The sequence below is a fragment of the Protomyctophum parallelum genome, assembly GCF_964188405.1.
Source record: "Protomyctophum parallelum genome assembly, chromosome: 14".
Classification (NCBI taxonomy): Eukaryota; Metazoa; Chordata; class Actinopteri; order Myctophiformes; family Myctophidae; genus Protomyctophum; species Protomyctophum parallelum.
In genome coordinates, this window is record NC_139709.1 from 12,898,170 (window position 1) to 12,913,082 (window position 14,913).

At 41.3% G+C, this 14,913-nt stretch overlaps 1 protein-coding gene across 1 annotated transcript; it reads left to right on the forward strand.

Moving 5' to 3' along the window:
* Positions 1-1,962: 1,962 nt before the first annotated feature.
* On the forward strand, positions 1,963-13,296 carry cnn2 (calponin 2). The gene is made up of 7 exons (XM_083782298.1): positions 1,963-2,196; positions 6,025-6,146; positions 6,603-6,669; positions 7,672-7,809; positions 8,836-8,952; positions 10,144-10,290; positions 11,755-13,296. Exons 1-7 carry the CDS (start codon positions 2,140-2,142, stop codon positions 12,058-12,060), a joined length of 954 nt encoding a protein of 317 aa, XP_083638424.1. The 5' UTR covers positions 1,963-2,139; the 3' UTR covers positions 12,061-13,296.
* Positions 13,297-14,913: the final 1,617 nt, after the last annotated feature.

The following is a 14,913-nucleotide window of genomic DNA, read 5'->3' on the forward strand; positions in this document are numbered from 1 at the left end:
CTTGACATGAAAAGGTTTGAGACCACTACTACATGCAGGGGACTTTCTCCAGTGGTCGAATATCCTGAAGTAAGCAGGACCTTGATTATGACTCGATTATAACTTATAAGATGATTATTTCTGTCCCTAAAAGTTCAAAGGTATAGCTTTTGAAGATTAGGTTAGTGTGGCTACTCTGATTAACCATTGCAATGTAAAGTAGGTCACTGTGGCTATGACAGTGTGTGACAGTGATTGTATCATAAAAGCATGGCTACTCTGTAGTGTAATTCTTGCATTTCCATATAGCTTAAAAAAAAAGGTTTGATTGATTGATTGAATACTTTATTAGACACAAATGCAAACAGCGAGAACAGTCGTACACTTGCTCTAAAAGGATAACGCAAAAAACATCCTGAGTACTTGTTTCCATTGTGGTCCTGTGTATTCAATTAATCAACATAGCATACAAAATTACACCAATATAATACAATATCGTCATCAAATATAAAATAGCGCTATATGTACCGAGTAGAAAGGGGGGAGGGGGGGCAGGGGGGGGGGGGGGTGAAGGCAGTGAATGTCATCACCTTTCTATGGGAGAAGTGAGCCCTTTGGCCTCCTGCAAGTGGATTTTCAGGCCTGTTTCGAAGGAACCCATTTTTTAAGGGACGTGTCAGGGCATTCCACACTTTGTTGGCAGTGTTGTGTGGCATGTTTGTTCTATAAGTGGTGTTACCAGATCGCAATGTCGCTCCTTAGTATTGTGGCTGTGGGTGTCGCTCACTTTTGTGAGTTATTTATTTTAGTCAGATATGAGGGTACTGAGGCATTGAGGGCAAAGCCCCAATGACTATTTTGAAAGCCAATCCCATGTTTAATTGCTTAACTCTGTATTCTGCCATGAGCCATATAGGACAGTAAAATGTGTTCATATCATGGGCCCCAGGCCGAGAAGTAGTTGAATCAGTTACATTTGTTTTGGGAGGTCTGAAGCGCTTAGTCTTTATAGGGTTGGCCACTTGCTGCCCACTAAAAAAAGACATGTGTATACAGTCTACTACAGCTTGTGTTCTCTGACTCTGAAGTAGGCCTATCTGCAGTTTCAGACTATAGCTCAGTTATATTCCCCTGAAATAAAGGTTTCAATCAAAATATATTTCCTTCTACTGTTATTCAGGCATGCAGGCATCAGGAACAGGAAGAACAATTATATAATTCTATTGCAGTGACCACCAACACTATGGTTTTAGGAAAGTTATTTAAATATACTGGCTGGCAAATAAAAAATAGTGATACCATTGCAGTTCCTCCAGCCGTTTCCCATTTATCAGATAAAGGCCCTTTCTCAGAAGTAGCTATAAATGCAAGCAGCAGATCCATTAAGCTTTCAACCATGATGGTCTCATAATCTAATTCAGTGCAGACATTCTCATCATTCCAAAGCAGCAGTAGGCTACAAAAACCTTGGAATGAGTAGCCTAGTGTGTGTGTGTGTGTGTGTGTGTGTGTGTGTGTGTGTGTGTGTGTGTGTGTGTGTGTGTGTGTGTGTGTGTGTGTGTGTGCGCGCGTGTGCCTGTGTGTGCGTGCATGCCTGTGTGTGCGTGCGCGTCCATTCTGAAACCCAAGCTCTGTCTACAGGTCTATCTATCATTACGTCATCTCAGTTGCTCATTGCTATCCGGTAGCTTCTAGAACTTTTTAGTAGTTCTACTGTTCTAGCATGTTTTTTTTCTCCCTCTCCCGACAGTCAGTGACTCAAGGCAGGCCGACTGGGGGCCGCTGCGTGTCTGGCATGCAAGGGTGGGACCATGGAACTGGGGCACTCCCCCGTCCCCCCATTCAGGAATTTGGGAGTTTCATTCCATATAAGGAGTTTTTGATATCAATCAACGACCTCGGGGAGAAAAAAAGGGGGAAAAAAGGCGGAGCTTCGAATCGATTAACTGGTGCGTTGCAATGAAAGCAGCGTGGGAGTGTTCTAATTGGTTGGCCCGTAGGAGAGAGAGGAAGTATTTAGTCCACTTTCATTGGAAGAGAAACCAAAACGACGCAGTTTTCGGCGCAGTCTGTTCATTACGTGGGTTCCATTATAATAGTAGACGTATACGTCGTAAAGAAGTAAGCCCGAAGTCGACAAGTTTATCTATTCCTTCCACAATGTCTGGTTTTAACAGAGGTCCTGCCTATGGGTTTTCTGCGGAAGTCAAAAACAAGGTAGGTGGAAATGGAAATATAATTATACTCTTGTTGTGCAGCTGCAACAATTATCATGCCATACAAATTCTTGCATAAAGGTATGCGATTTCTTTCCACTGCTTTTCGAATCACAGGTATAAAAAAGAAGAGTGTTGAATGCAGTTACATGCAATGTTTTCTTTTTTTTTATTATTATTTTAGATTAAGTTTGCCATATGGTACATTGAACTACTTGGAAGTTTTGTCTTGAAAGAAATGCATGTTTTTTTTTTAAGTGCTTAGTGCCAGCCCAGGACACGCACTTTAAAAAAAAGTTGTCTACAGGGCGTTGTCCTTTCGGCAAAGAACGTGTCACTGTGGCAAGAAAATGTTCTCCCTTTTTAGTTGCTCCGTTTTCCCCGAGCGAGCAGCCCGTGTGCCCGGCGGTGTGTGATCCGCATTAGGACATAATGTAATTCACCTATTACTAGACTAGTCCCCGCCGGGTGGGTGGATCATGTCATACTCATCATCACATCCTTTGTCCAATGTCCAGTTCTCGAATCTTCTCGTTATGGCCTTAATCGTTCCAATCCAGCCCATCGCTCTCTTCTGTCTGTGACTGAAAGCGGCCTTTAATAGTCTGCCTAAGTCATGTATGTTTAGAAACTTTAGACATGTGTAGGAAGCTGGCAAATTCTGTTTTCAGTGAGTCGTCTCAAAGAACAAATCCGAGTTCCCATGCAACGTGGGTCACTGGGTCTCCAGAATGGCCCAATTTGGGATTGTAAGGAATTAAAAAAAAAACACACCTTGTTTGGATCTGCCCGCAGATATACTTGGTGGGCGCACCAGCCGTATCCACTTAAAATTCCACTGTTGATGCTGGAGATATGGTGCTTTTTGAGCGATAGACTATGTGCGTGTTAGCCTGACACTCATAGTCTAAAATTTTCATTTCGTTTCACTTCATTATTAATTTGCCAGAAAACTAAGGAAGTGAGAAGCTCTGACTTTGTTTTCTCAATGTTTTTAACCAGTGTGTGTGTGTGTGTGTGTGTGTGTGCGCGCGTGCGTGTGTATTCCTACCCACCATCATCCAATTTCCAATAGGTAGAGAATAGATATCAAAGCCATATAGTCTTGTCAGTCACAAATTGCCCTGTCCCAAGTATGTATATGTGATAGATAATCAATCGGATTCAGGTGCAAACAGAGCAGGAAGTACAGCAGTTGTTGGCAATCTGCAGAGGCCCCATTACAGTGTCATATTATAGGCTGTCTACAATAAGCTTTGTAGCCTACTGTCTACAGAATGTACTGCAGAGCCTATGCATCAGTCTGAGTCTATACTCTCCGGACTCCGGTTCTGACACACACATACATACCAAGGTGCCTTTAGCCCACCATCAGCTGATTTATAGTTTAATTTGCATTCCTCTGCTATGACCTTGTATGGCAGAGAGAGGGGGGGGATCCTGTCCAGTCCACAGAACAAAGTGTGCTGAATGGTATAAAGAATGGATGTTGATTCACTCAGTCTTTAGCATTGTGTCCTCCTTGAGGAGCGGGTTTTTATGGAGACGTTGAGCTGACTGGTATTTCCTGCCACTGGTGACGTAGCCGCCTCCTCCGTGAAATGTGAGGCATTCAAGGATTTAGCACTTTTCCTTCCTCTCGGCTGGCTCGAGGCTCGAGGATGCGGTAAATAGCTGACAGCATTCTACGTCCTCTCAGTGGCTCCCAAACTTTTTAGCTCGAGCAAGACCCACTAAGACAACTTTGATGTCCCCCTGGGACCCGCCGTCCCAAACCCAAACTAATATGAGAATAGCCATAATAATAATCTGCACGCTCACATCGCGCTGCGATGTGACACGTTGTGAGCTTGTAGCTTTGGCTATTTTCACTACTCTTATTCATTTGTTTAATTTTTTTTAATGGGATTTCTTAGATTTTTGTTTTGAAAGTTCCTTTTTACTCACCACACGTCCATGACCTACAAATGGGTCTCGTCCCGTATAGTTTCGGAAATATAATGAATTCTAGGGACATTTTTGAGTATTTCCACGGTCCCTTTACATTCACTGGATGGATACAGTGCCCTTACAACTATTCAGCTATTTTATTCAAGCACCACAAGGCAAATTCCTTGAGGACAAATTCCTTGAGTTCAGCTTGTCTCTCTAAATTATACACCTCTAAAGCGCCTTATGGGCAATTAAACTATAGACTAGGGTCAGTCAGTGTTATTTTAACATGTGCATAACTGTACGAAGCAAAATGTAATTAGAGGACAGACAGACATTCCTTAGAAGTACAATCCACTGTCATTTGCCTACAAGAGACATCTAGCAGGCCTGTAGGTACTGTATATTGCATGGTTCCCTGTGGTTTGGTTAGTGGTAGTGGCATGTTGCCTCTTGGTTTGCGTTCACTCAACTTTTCTTTTTTGCCTGCAATTTCACGCTTCAAAGGAGCACAATACCTCCTCAGCAGGCCAGCTGCTAAAGTTTTATAGAGTGATTTGTATTTATTTAATTGTTTGTTTATTTTTTACACATGGGTTCAGCCAGCGATGCTTTCCTGCTGCAAACAGGCCTAGTAGTATCCATCATTGCGTCATGCACACAGTTTACTTGTTGAGCCAACGTAATGTGCCTTTCACACATGTGTAATTGATTGTAAAGTTTCTAAATCAGAGCATTGCTCCTGAAGGTAATAACAAGCCTCACAGGAGGGTTAGTGTGCGTGAAATCGCATAAAACTGAAGTAACCCACCCCTTTTCCTGTGCTTCAGGAGAGAATGAAGCAGTTTACTCAACAGGATGTGTGTGCGTGCTTTAGGTCAATGTCAATGTCACCCCATGAACTGACGGTAGAAAGAAATGAAAGGAAAATAACACTGAGACATAATACAGTACTGTATATCCCATTTGGAAGTGTGAAATGTAGGAGTGACCATGAAACCAGTCACAATAAATATCTGACTGCTATAATATTGACATTGACACTACATAATATAGGTCTGTGGGATAGCATAAACATAGTTAAATTGTCATGGGCACAATGTATTGCTTTATGTGAAACATTTGGTTTGTCTAGTCATCTCTAGTGTTGATTGTGTAATTCTCTTACCAAGGCCCAACGTTTCATACATACAATAGTTTGGGTTGCATTTACATTTGTATATAAATCTAACTATATAAATATATACATATAACTCTTGTTATGTGTATGTATGCAGCCCTTACATTTGTCTTGTGTGTAAATGTATTGTTTACCCAAACAAGTCATGTCCCTGATACGTTAAAACATGAATATCTGGTTAGAGAGGAGGATGCCTCTCGGGCGTCTCCCTAGGGAGGTCCTCGGGGCATGTCCCACTGGGAGTAGACCCCGGGGCAGACCAAGGCGCAGTTGGAGGAAACACATCGACTCACTGGCCTTGGAACGTCTCGGGATCCCCCAGGAGGAAGTCACTAATGTTGCTCTGGACTGGAGACACTCTTGGTGGAGCTGTTGCCCCCGCGACCCGACTACGGATAAGCGGTTGAAGATGGGTGGATGAATATGGGGACAAACATGTTTCTGATTCTGTGTGCATAAGGACTATTTTTGAGCGGCTCCTAAGCACAGCTTTGTGTGTATGTCTGTCCGACGTGTCCGTAAGAGCACGGAATGTGCCCAGCTGATTGGCTGAGCACGGAGTGTATAATGTACCACGACGTTCTCAACTTCTCATCCTCCATACGTCATCATCATCATGAGATTCATGATAAAAGGCGCCGCTCACTTCACACGAGTACGATTATGTCCGATTGTGAAACACAGTTTGACCATTGACCTCTCTCTCTGTCCAATCAGATTGCTCAGAAGTATGATGTCCAGAAGGAGGATGAGCTGAGGGTGTGGATCGAAGATGTGACTGGATGTTCCATCGGACCCGACTTCCAGAAAGGCCTGAAGAATGGTGTCATACTGTGCGAGTAAGCAATTGTCTTAGGGCTTCTTCATGTGTCACACTCCCCACGCAGTGTAATGTCTACCTACCATGTCTTCATCTCAGTTTGAAGAGTCACGGTATAGAGGGTATGCGCGTGACATCATCATCATACCTGGAAGTTATGCGGGAACGCCTGCTGAGTGGCAGAAACCGACTTTCTGGCCTTGACAGCCCATACATCCAAACAGAAAAGTCGTATTTGATTGCATTGAATGACTTTAAACAACATTAAATTAACTTTGTCACTCACTTTGCCACTCGATTTGCCACTCGATCTGCCATTCACTTTATGCATGCGCATACCCTCTATAACTGAAGTAGGCTGCAAATCTGCTCCCATTTCTCCACCTGAATTGCTTCCACTAAATGATAAATAATCTTCTTTCCTTTCTTTATTTTTCCCTCTCTCTCTCTCTCTCTCTCTCTCTCTCTCTCTCAGCCTGATCAACAAACTTCAGCCAGGCTCTGTGAAAAAGGTCAACAGTTCATCCATGAACTGGCATCAAGTAAGTTTGTTCAAAGCACGAGTGATTGTTGCTCTCATTCACTTGCATTCATAATTACAATTTTCTTTCCTTTAGCAGACAATTCACATCTATAGTCACTTAATATTGCATTTAGTTAAACACCGACATATGCACGGTTACGGTTACCCAACAGATCTGTTCTCACTAACGTGCCTTCCAGATGAGATGTCATACCTAGTCATGCTAGGTCATGATCACGCTATAGCATAATAGTTTGTTGAGCCGATGTTTTTATCCAAAAGTGCAAAATCATTTCTAATCCATTTTAAAATCTTAGATTTGATTCAAGTTTCTTGTTGAGAACATTTAACTTTAAGCAAACAAATTAGCCATAAGATACAAATTTGAAATGTATTATATTAAACTTCTATGTATGAAAAGAACAATTCATTTTAATTATACAATTATACAAAACAAGTAAACATAAAATGCACATAAACTGAACTTTCTTTTATTCAACCTTTTAATTTCTATTAAAAAAAAACATCCAAAATAGCTGATCTGCTGGCGTCGTTGCAAAGTTTATCTGAAAACTTTCACTTCACTTTCACTTCACTCCCAAAATACGGACACTAGTTTGAAAGTGGTTTACAAATCAAAACAGAAACGCAAAAGTCAAATAACACACACACACACACGCACATGCACACGCACACATAAACGCACGCACGCACGCACACACACACACACACACACACACACACACACACACACACACACACACACACACACACACACACACACACACACACACACACACACACACACACACACACACACACACACACACACACACACACACACACAATTGCATTTTCTGTCACATATGTCCAGGAAACACAGCGTAGAGAGCTTTAGGTCCGGAAATGAAGACGGTGTCCAAACAAGAAGCTGAATCTCGTTGGTCCTTAAATGGAGTCCCGTTAAATCCTCCACACATGCTATTGTTGATCCTGAGATCTTTGTGTGTTTTGTTTTCAGCTGGAAAACCTGACCAACTTCATCAAAGCCATCACGGGGTACGGCCTGAGGGCCAACGATATCTTCGAGGCCAACGACATCTTTGAGAGCGGGAACATGACACAGGTCCAGACCACGCTTCTCGCGCTCGCCGGCATGGTGAGACCTCAGATTCAAAGCAGTTACAGATTCTGACCTGAGATCAGATTCTAAAAATGTCTTCTACATCCTGACAGTTTTCCATTCTGACCTGAGATCAGATTCTAAAAATGTCTTCTTCTATGTCAGTCGCTCTTCGATTTTTCGCCACTCGGTGGCGCGCTATGAGCTTGTAGATCTGCTATTTTTCAATAGCTAAAGCATGACGTAATGCTAACACCAAAAGGGGTTCCTGACCAAAATGGGTTAACCACTGAAGCCCGATATACTTTGTCGTATGACGAATGTTGAAAACAGCTCATCTAAATGAGTGCGTCACACTGTGACTACATGTTCTGAGCTTGCTGTATTAGCTGTGACCTCGCCCTCTGCTATATAGCACCGGGACTCTGTCACATAAAGCAAATGTATGTACATGTATTTCTTATCATCGTATCAAACAAATATTGTCCCGGTATCTTACAGATGTATGTAGTTCCAACTATCTGTGAAGATTAAGCAATGGAGACGAAACAACCTTTTAACCCATTTTGACCTGAGATCAAAATAAAAAAATGTCGGTCGTTCTTCGTTTTTTTTAAAATAGCAGACCTACAAGCTCGTATGAGCTTGTAGATCTGCTATTTTTCAATAGCTAAATTATAACATAATGTTTAAAACACGAAAAAAAGGGGTTCCCGCCCAAAATGGGATAAAGGAGTTGTGTATGTTTTGTATGATGTGACTTGTCTTGCATCTGAACACACTCGGTCAATGAGTTGCATTTAGATATGTTTTTAATTCATTTGTCATGATACTTTGTTCCGTTTTTGGTTGAACTTGTTGTAACTGGATGTCGTATCGAACATGAATTCTTTATAGAAAATGTGTTTACTATATTTCTTACTAACAATAGGGTATATTGAAATATTTAACTTCACACTATAGTATATTAAATTGATTAAAGCCTATACAGAAAAAGCATAACCTAATTAGGTTTTTGGATACCGGCAGTCCAACTTTACACACTATATTTGTCACCCTCAGGCTAAGACTAAAGGCTGCCACCCACGTGTAGATATTGGTGTGAAGTATGCTGACAAGCAGGAGAGGGCATTTGACGAGGAGAAGATGAAGGCTGGGCAGTGTGTCATCGGACTGCAGGTACCAACACTAACATTTCACAATTTATTTTTTGTCACACATATATTGAATGATTAGATAATAGCTTGATTTGACTTCTTATTCTAGTTTGTAGGTGCTATTTGAAGTTTGCGGCAGTTTCATTGCTCACCAGCCTAATTAAACAGGTGCGCTGGCTCTTGCGAAACTCTCTCCCACACCACAATACCACACACTTATAGAAAACACCTGGGCATTGTTCTCACTAATTCCATAAACCTGTCTGGTTTGTGGTTGCCATCACATGAAACAAGGCATGTCAAACAGAGATGTGAGGGCTGCTGTACAAAAGAGTGAGAACAACGCACAATGCTAATGTTTGTCTTACAAGCTTAATGTAATTTGCTGTAGCTGTGGGTGTAACAGCAGAATGAAGGATAAAACTGCATGTTCAGGGGGACTATTGTTTATCTATTGCTACCTAATACATTTTAAGAATGTTAGACAGATACTGGACTTGTTTACATAGTTTCTTTGAGGCACTGCAAGCTGCATTGTTGTCTTTGCACTCTACGTCACTAATTACCTTGTTGATGGCCAACTATTAGCCGGGGCACCATTCCATTTCGGGTTCATGAACCGGTCGGGAGCGGATGATATCGCTACTTCATGTTGTAGTATTGTTTTGTAGACAGCAATATTCCGGAACGTCCTTTTCCCTCAAACCGATTTTCTCAATAAAAGCTACAGGCTACGAGAGCTTTTATTGTTATTCTTCCGGTTTGAGGGAAAAGGAAGTTCCATTTGATTGTTGACTACAAAACAATACTACAACATGACGTAACGATATAATCCGCTCTCGACCGGATCAAGCCCATCACACACCGTCTGCGACCGCCGCGCGTCGAAACAGCCGCCTCCATTATTTTCAATGAACCTATCGCACACCGGCGGCGTCCGACGCGCGCTGGCGCCTCGCCTGGCGCGCCGATAGAACCAGTTCTATTTTCCAGGCGGCGCCGCGCTGCAACGCGTCACGCCGTGTCGGACGGAGCCGGTGTGTGTTGGGCTTCATATGGCACTTTTGGAACGGAGACCAGGCTTTCCAGTTGAGGCGAAGGTTAGCCAACTATAGGTGTTCATGCTTACTCCACTTGCTCCACTCCACTGCTAATTGCCTAAATTGTTGTAATTCTATAACTTATTCACGTGTCTTCTCACTTGTATCATTAGATGGGGACCAACAAATGTGCCAGCCAGGCCGGTATGAACGCATATGGCACCAGGAGGCACTTGTATGACCCGAAAGCTCACATCCTGCCCCCCATGGACAACTCCACCATTAGCCTGCAAATGGGCACCAACAAGGGGGCCAGCCAGGTACTGGAATGCACTAGTTGATTGTCAATGGTCAATGGTTTGCTGGTCAATGGTTTACTAGTACTAGATTGGCTTGTTAGCATTCTTCGCTGACAGCAATAGGTTTTTTCTGTTCTATTAGGAATACTAACAATGCTAACAAAAACAGGCAAAATAAAGTTACCCCATTCAGGGCGGGAACCCCTTTTGCTGTTTTAAGCATTATGTTACACTTGAGCTATTTTAGCTATTGAAAAATAGCAGATCTACAAGCTCATAGTACGGCACCGAGTGCAGCGCTATGAGCTTGTAGATCTGCTATTTTTGAAAAATCTTGAAAATTGTTTTTTCAGAAAACTGTCTGATTTAGAAGCCTTAAAAATAAATTATCGGCCTCAGGTCTAAATGGTTTAAAGAATGTTTGACTGAAGGTTTGCTCGCCTTGCTTTTACTTTCATATTAAAGGTTCCATACTGTAGATAACATTCAGCCTCAGTTGTGATTTGGAGCCTCCGCTCCACATCACAACACCTCTGATGCTCCAACATTGCTTCAGAAAAAGCTGGGCCAATGTTGTTCACCCTGGTCTTGCGTAGGCAAGGCACGTTTATTTGTTGCACATTTCAACAAGGCAATTCAAAATGCTTTCCACAAAACCTTATAAGATCATGAGGCCGATTCTATGAATGCCTTCTAAATCAGTAGTTCTCAAAGCTTTTCATGTCAAGGACCCCCCAAAGTGATACATCTTTGACTGCAAGCCCAAATCTGAAAATGTTTTGTGCCAGGGACCCCCTGTGCCAGGGACCCCCTGGCACAAAAACCTGAAAAACCTATGCTGCTATACAGCTAACATTTTAAATGAGACAGGTGATTTCCTGGTTTGAACGCGTTAAGACAAAGCGCAACAATAATGCTTTATAAAAGGACATTTGGATGCACTTATTAAAGAGAAAATCTGTCCTCATTTTGGCTAAATACTTTCCTATATGGTGCTGCTTTTATTAGCCGTTTTATGTTTTTCTTATGATGATGATGACTGTTGTACTTCCATGGCAACTCAATGTCCCTTCTGGGATCCATAAAGGTCTCTATCCTATTCTATCCTATCCTGGGACCTGAATTATAAATAGGGTCATAGTGAACCTTGGTTTATTCAGGACAGCACAGACAACCATGGCCATTGGCCAAACATGGTTTATTCTTGAGCCATGTTATCATGAATCAGTTTCGTATTTAGTCTCCCAACAGCCTGCTGGGTTTCCCTTCCCCCCCCAACAAAGCAAAGTTGACATCCAATCTCTTTGGCCTAGAACCTAGCTAGATTTAGTTCCAGTGCTGTGTGCAGTGACAAATCCGTGTTAATGCTGAGAAGTTCAGAAGTTGGGTTACTAGGACATGTCTATGATGGTTATCATAATGACTTGTCAGAGAGACTACCGGTACTTAAAAAAAAGGTCTCTCTCTTTCCCTTTTTTCCGCCAGGCTGGAATGACATGCCCAGGGACGAGGCGCGCCATCTACGACCAGAAGCTGGGCACGGACAAGTGTGACAACACCACCATGTCGCTGCAGATGGGCTCCAACCAGGGAGCCAGTCAGAGTGGCCAGAACTTCGGCCTGGGCCGCCAGATCTACGACGCCAAGTACTGTCCCAAGAACGTAGAGAGCGCAGAACCAGAAGAACTGCAGAACGGAGACGGTGGAGCCATCCCAGAGCTCCAAGACGAGGGTTACCAAGGTTTCCATGAAGATCAACCCGTTTGTCAAGAGGAAGGGACAGATTATTAGAACAACTGGATGAGGAAAGGTGTTGTATAAAATTAAAACAAAAGGTGTGATAGAGCGTCGGGCAAACGGAAGAAGGCTTTTTTTAAATAATTTTTGTATTGTTGTTACTCATAGGATTGTGTACCTTTTTTCCGGGTAATATCCAAATACTTTTGTATCAAATGTCCCTCTTACCAAACATCCGTGCAAGGCAGATGTTACAGATATCACAATGAATTGTATTTCAGTGATTTTTCTTTTTCTTTTATATTTGTTCTGAAACTGCTATTGTGTTTATAGTGTAACCACTAAAGCCGGCATCTGGCTCAGCAGTGAGCAGCTTTTTTTGTACCCCAGGGAAGTTTATGAAGTGCCAAAGTCAGTCCCCATGTCCCAATTTACTCGTTACTCTGTTACATCAAGGAAAGTCATTTTTGTTTGTTTGTTCGTTTATTTGTTTCATGGACATGAAAATTAAACACTTTTCAGTGACATGATGATGACCAAAAAAAAGGTTCATGTTCTTGTAAAATGTAAACACTTTCTTGTATTTATATACTGTTTGTGAAAACTAGATAAAAGGTATGTGTATTATGTGAATAATAATGTGAATTTGTTACAGTACTGCCTATATATCCTTTCAGTATTTAAGTCAAGTGACATGACATAAAGGATAAGCACAATTGGTTATTTGCTGAGACAGACGAGGGAACAAAAATGGGTTTGTGGGAACAAGCCGCTGTCTTACGACCGTCTTCAATCTCTGCTCTCAACTCATTTCACTCTTGGTTCCCGTGTAATTTCTTCCATTCTTTTTTTCCTCCGTGTGTGTGTGTGTGTGGAGGGGGGGGGGGGGGGGGGGGTCTTTGTTTGCATAGCCAGTCCAGCTGGAGCCTGGCTTGTTTTCTTTGGATTAGAGAATATTAAAACAAAATATATGCTCAATTGAAGTTTTCAACATTCCGAGACAGAACACTCGATTAATTTGCCCGTTTGTTGCGTTTTAAGAAGTCATACCTAATTGATATGAGGACCAAGCATGCTTTTATACGTTGATCATATAAAGAAATTATTTATACTTATTTGTGATTTAAATGTAGTCTCTTTGGTGCCTAGATGCCAAATAAATAACATATCGGACTGCTGTCTTACAGTTCTATTCCTTCAGGATCCATTTTGTTTTTTTAAATAGCCTAATGGCAACATTGTTCAAGTTGAATTATTATTTTTGGTGAATAAAGTGTGATAATTGTGCTATTTCTTCATCAGATATGTTGTCATTTATTTGTAAAATAAAATAAAGAAAAGGAAAAAAACAAAACAAGAAAAGGGTATTTAATTGGCATTTGTAACAAGGCCTTCACCAGTGCACCCTCTTGAAGTTGACGACATTGTTGGAGTCATTTGTACAAAATAATAATTATAATAAAATAAATGAAGAAACACCAAAGAAAATACATTTGGTTTATAGCCAAGGCCTGCATCCTCTTGAAGCTGACTGCAGAAATGTAGCCCAACGTGATTGTGTCATCATAAAATACCATTCGACACCTGATAAGATGACAGGTTTGGTGACTGAGTAAAGTGCTCTCAAACAAGTCAGGCAAGGTTTCATAACTTCTGTGTGTATTTGGGATATTGATATTTTGTCTCATTGTGTAATTTATAATTTCAACATGAATCAACAATGTGTTCTTTAGTTAAAAGCAGACATCAGACCAGGGGTGGGCAACCTTTTTTGTAATGAATGCCCTACTTGGGTTGGGTGGCTGTGGCTCAGGAGGTAGAGCAGGTCGTCCAATGATTCTTGGGCAATACACTGAACCCTACATTGCCTCCAATGAGTCGGTCGGTGTGAGCTCGCCACCATTGGTGTGTGAATGTGGGAAGTGAGGACGCTGGCGTCGACTATTCGCCACTTCAACTCCCAATGTATGAATGAATGAACCATTGTAAAGCGCTTTGAGCACTTGGAAAAGCGCTATAAAAATGCAATTCATTATTACTTCGTCATTCTATGTTACAAAAGTAGCAAAAATAAAAAATAATTGCATTTAAAAAAAAATCTTTTGCTATATTTAATTTCAAATGAGTAGTTTACTTTACGAATTACTTTATGAATTTAAATACAAATATATTGGACAAAAAATTATAAATTTTTAATACTATAGTCATTAAGCTTATACAGTCATGTTTGGAATTGTAACAGCTGAAATCAATAATATATCAGTATTCCTATATTAACCTACAGGCCACATTAAGTGCAAAGTGGGGGCCGCATGTGGCCCCTGGGCCGCCAGTTGCCCATGTATGACACAAGTAATGTCATTTAGTATCTAGTGCTCTGACAACCTCACAAAGACTAGGCGCTGCACACCCATTATTGAAACATTACAATCCAAAATAAACAATATTATAGTTTATTCTCTGTCGTGTAATCTATTCTACAGTGTGCAAGAGAGACAAAGCTTATAATGTCTCTGAGTCTCTGAGTCCAGAGTAACAGCTGGGTAGATGATTGAGTATGAGAAAGTAGTCTACACTGTCAGAATTACTACGGGAGGCTGCAATCGGATTTGATTAATTACATTTTTACGTCATTATATATTATATATAATATATTTTAGTTTCAATGTCTGACAATACACATTAACATGAAGCCGACATATTATTAGCAAAGATGATATGTAAACAAAACACTGACAAAAAACAGTCACTGTTGATAACTGATCATAACTGAAGATTTGCTTGACCACAAATTTAGGGGACCATACAATTTACAATTTAAGCATTTAGCAGACGCTCTTAATCCAGACCGATTTACATTAAGCAAGAACAAAAGTATATGGCAATACATCACATACATAAAAAAGC

What these genes read in the sequence shown, in the direction of transcription:
- cnn2 (XM_083782298.1), top strand. Translation starts at nt 2,140, where the DNA reads ATGTCTGGTTTTAACAGAGGTCCTGCCTATGGGTTTTCTGCGGAAGTC. An exon ending in AGTGTGTCATCGGACTGCAG is followed by an intron (nt 8,953 to 10,143) that starts GTACCAACACTA and finishes TTGTATCATTAG; the next exon opens with ATGGGGACCAACAAATGTGC. An exon ending in CCAACAAGGGGGCCAGCCAG is followed by an intron (nt 10,291 to 11,754) that starts GTACTGGAATGC and finishes TTTTTCCGCCAG; the next exon opens with GCTGGAATGACATGCCCAGG.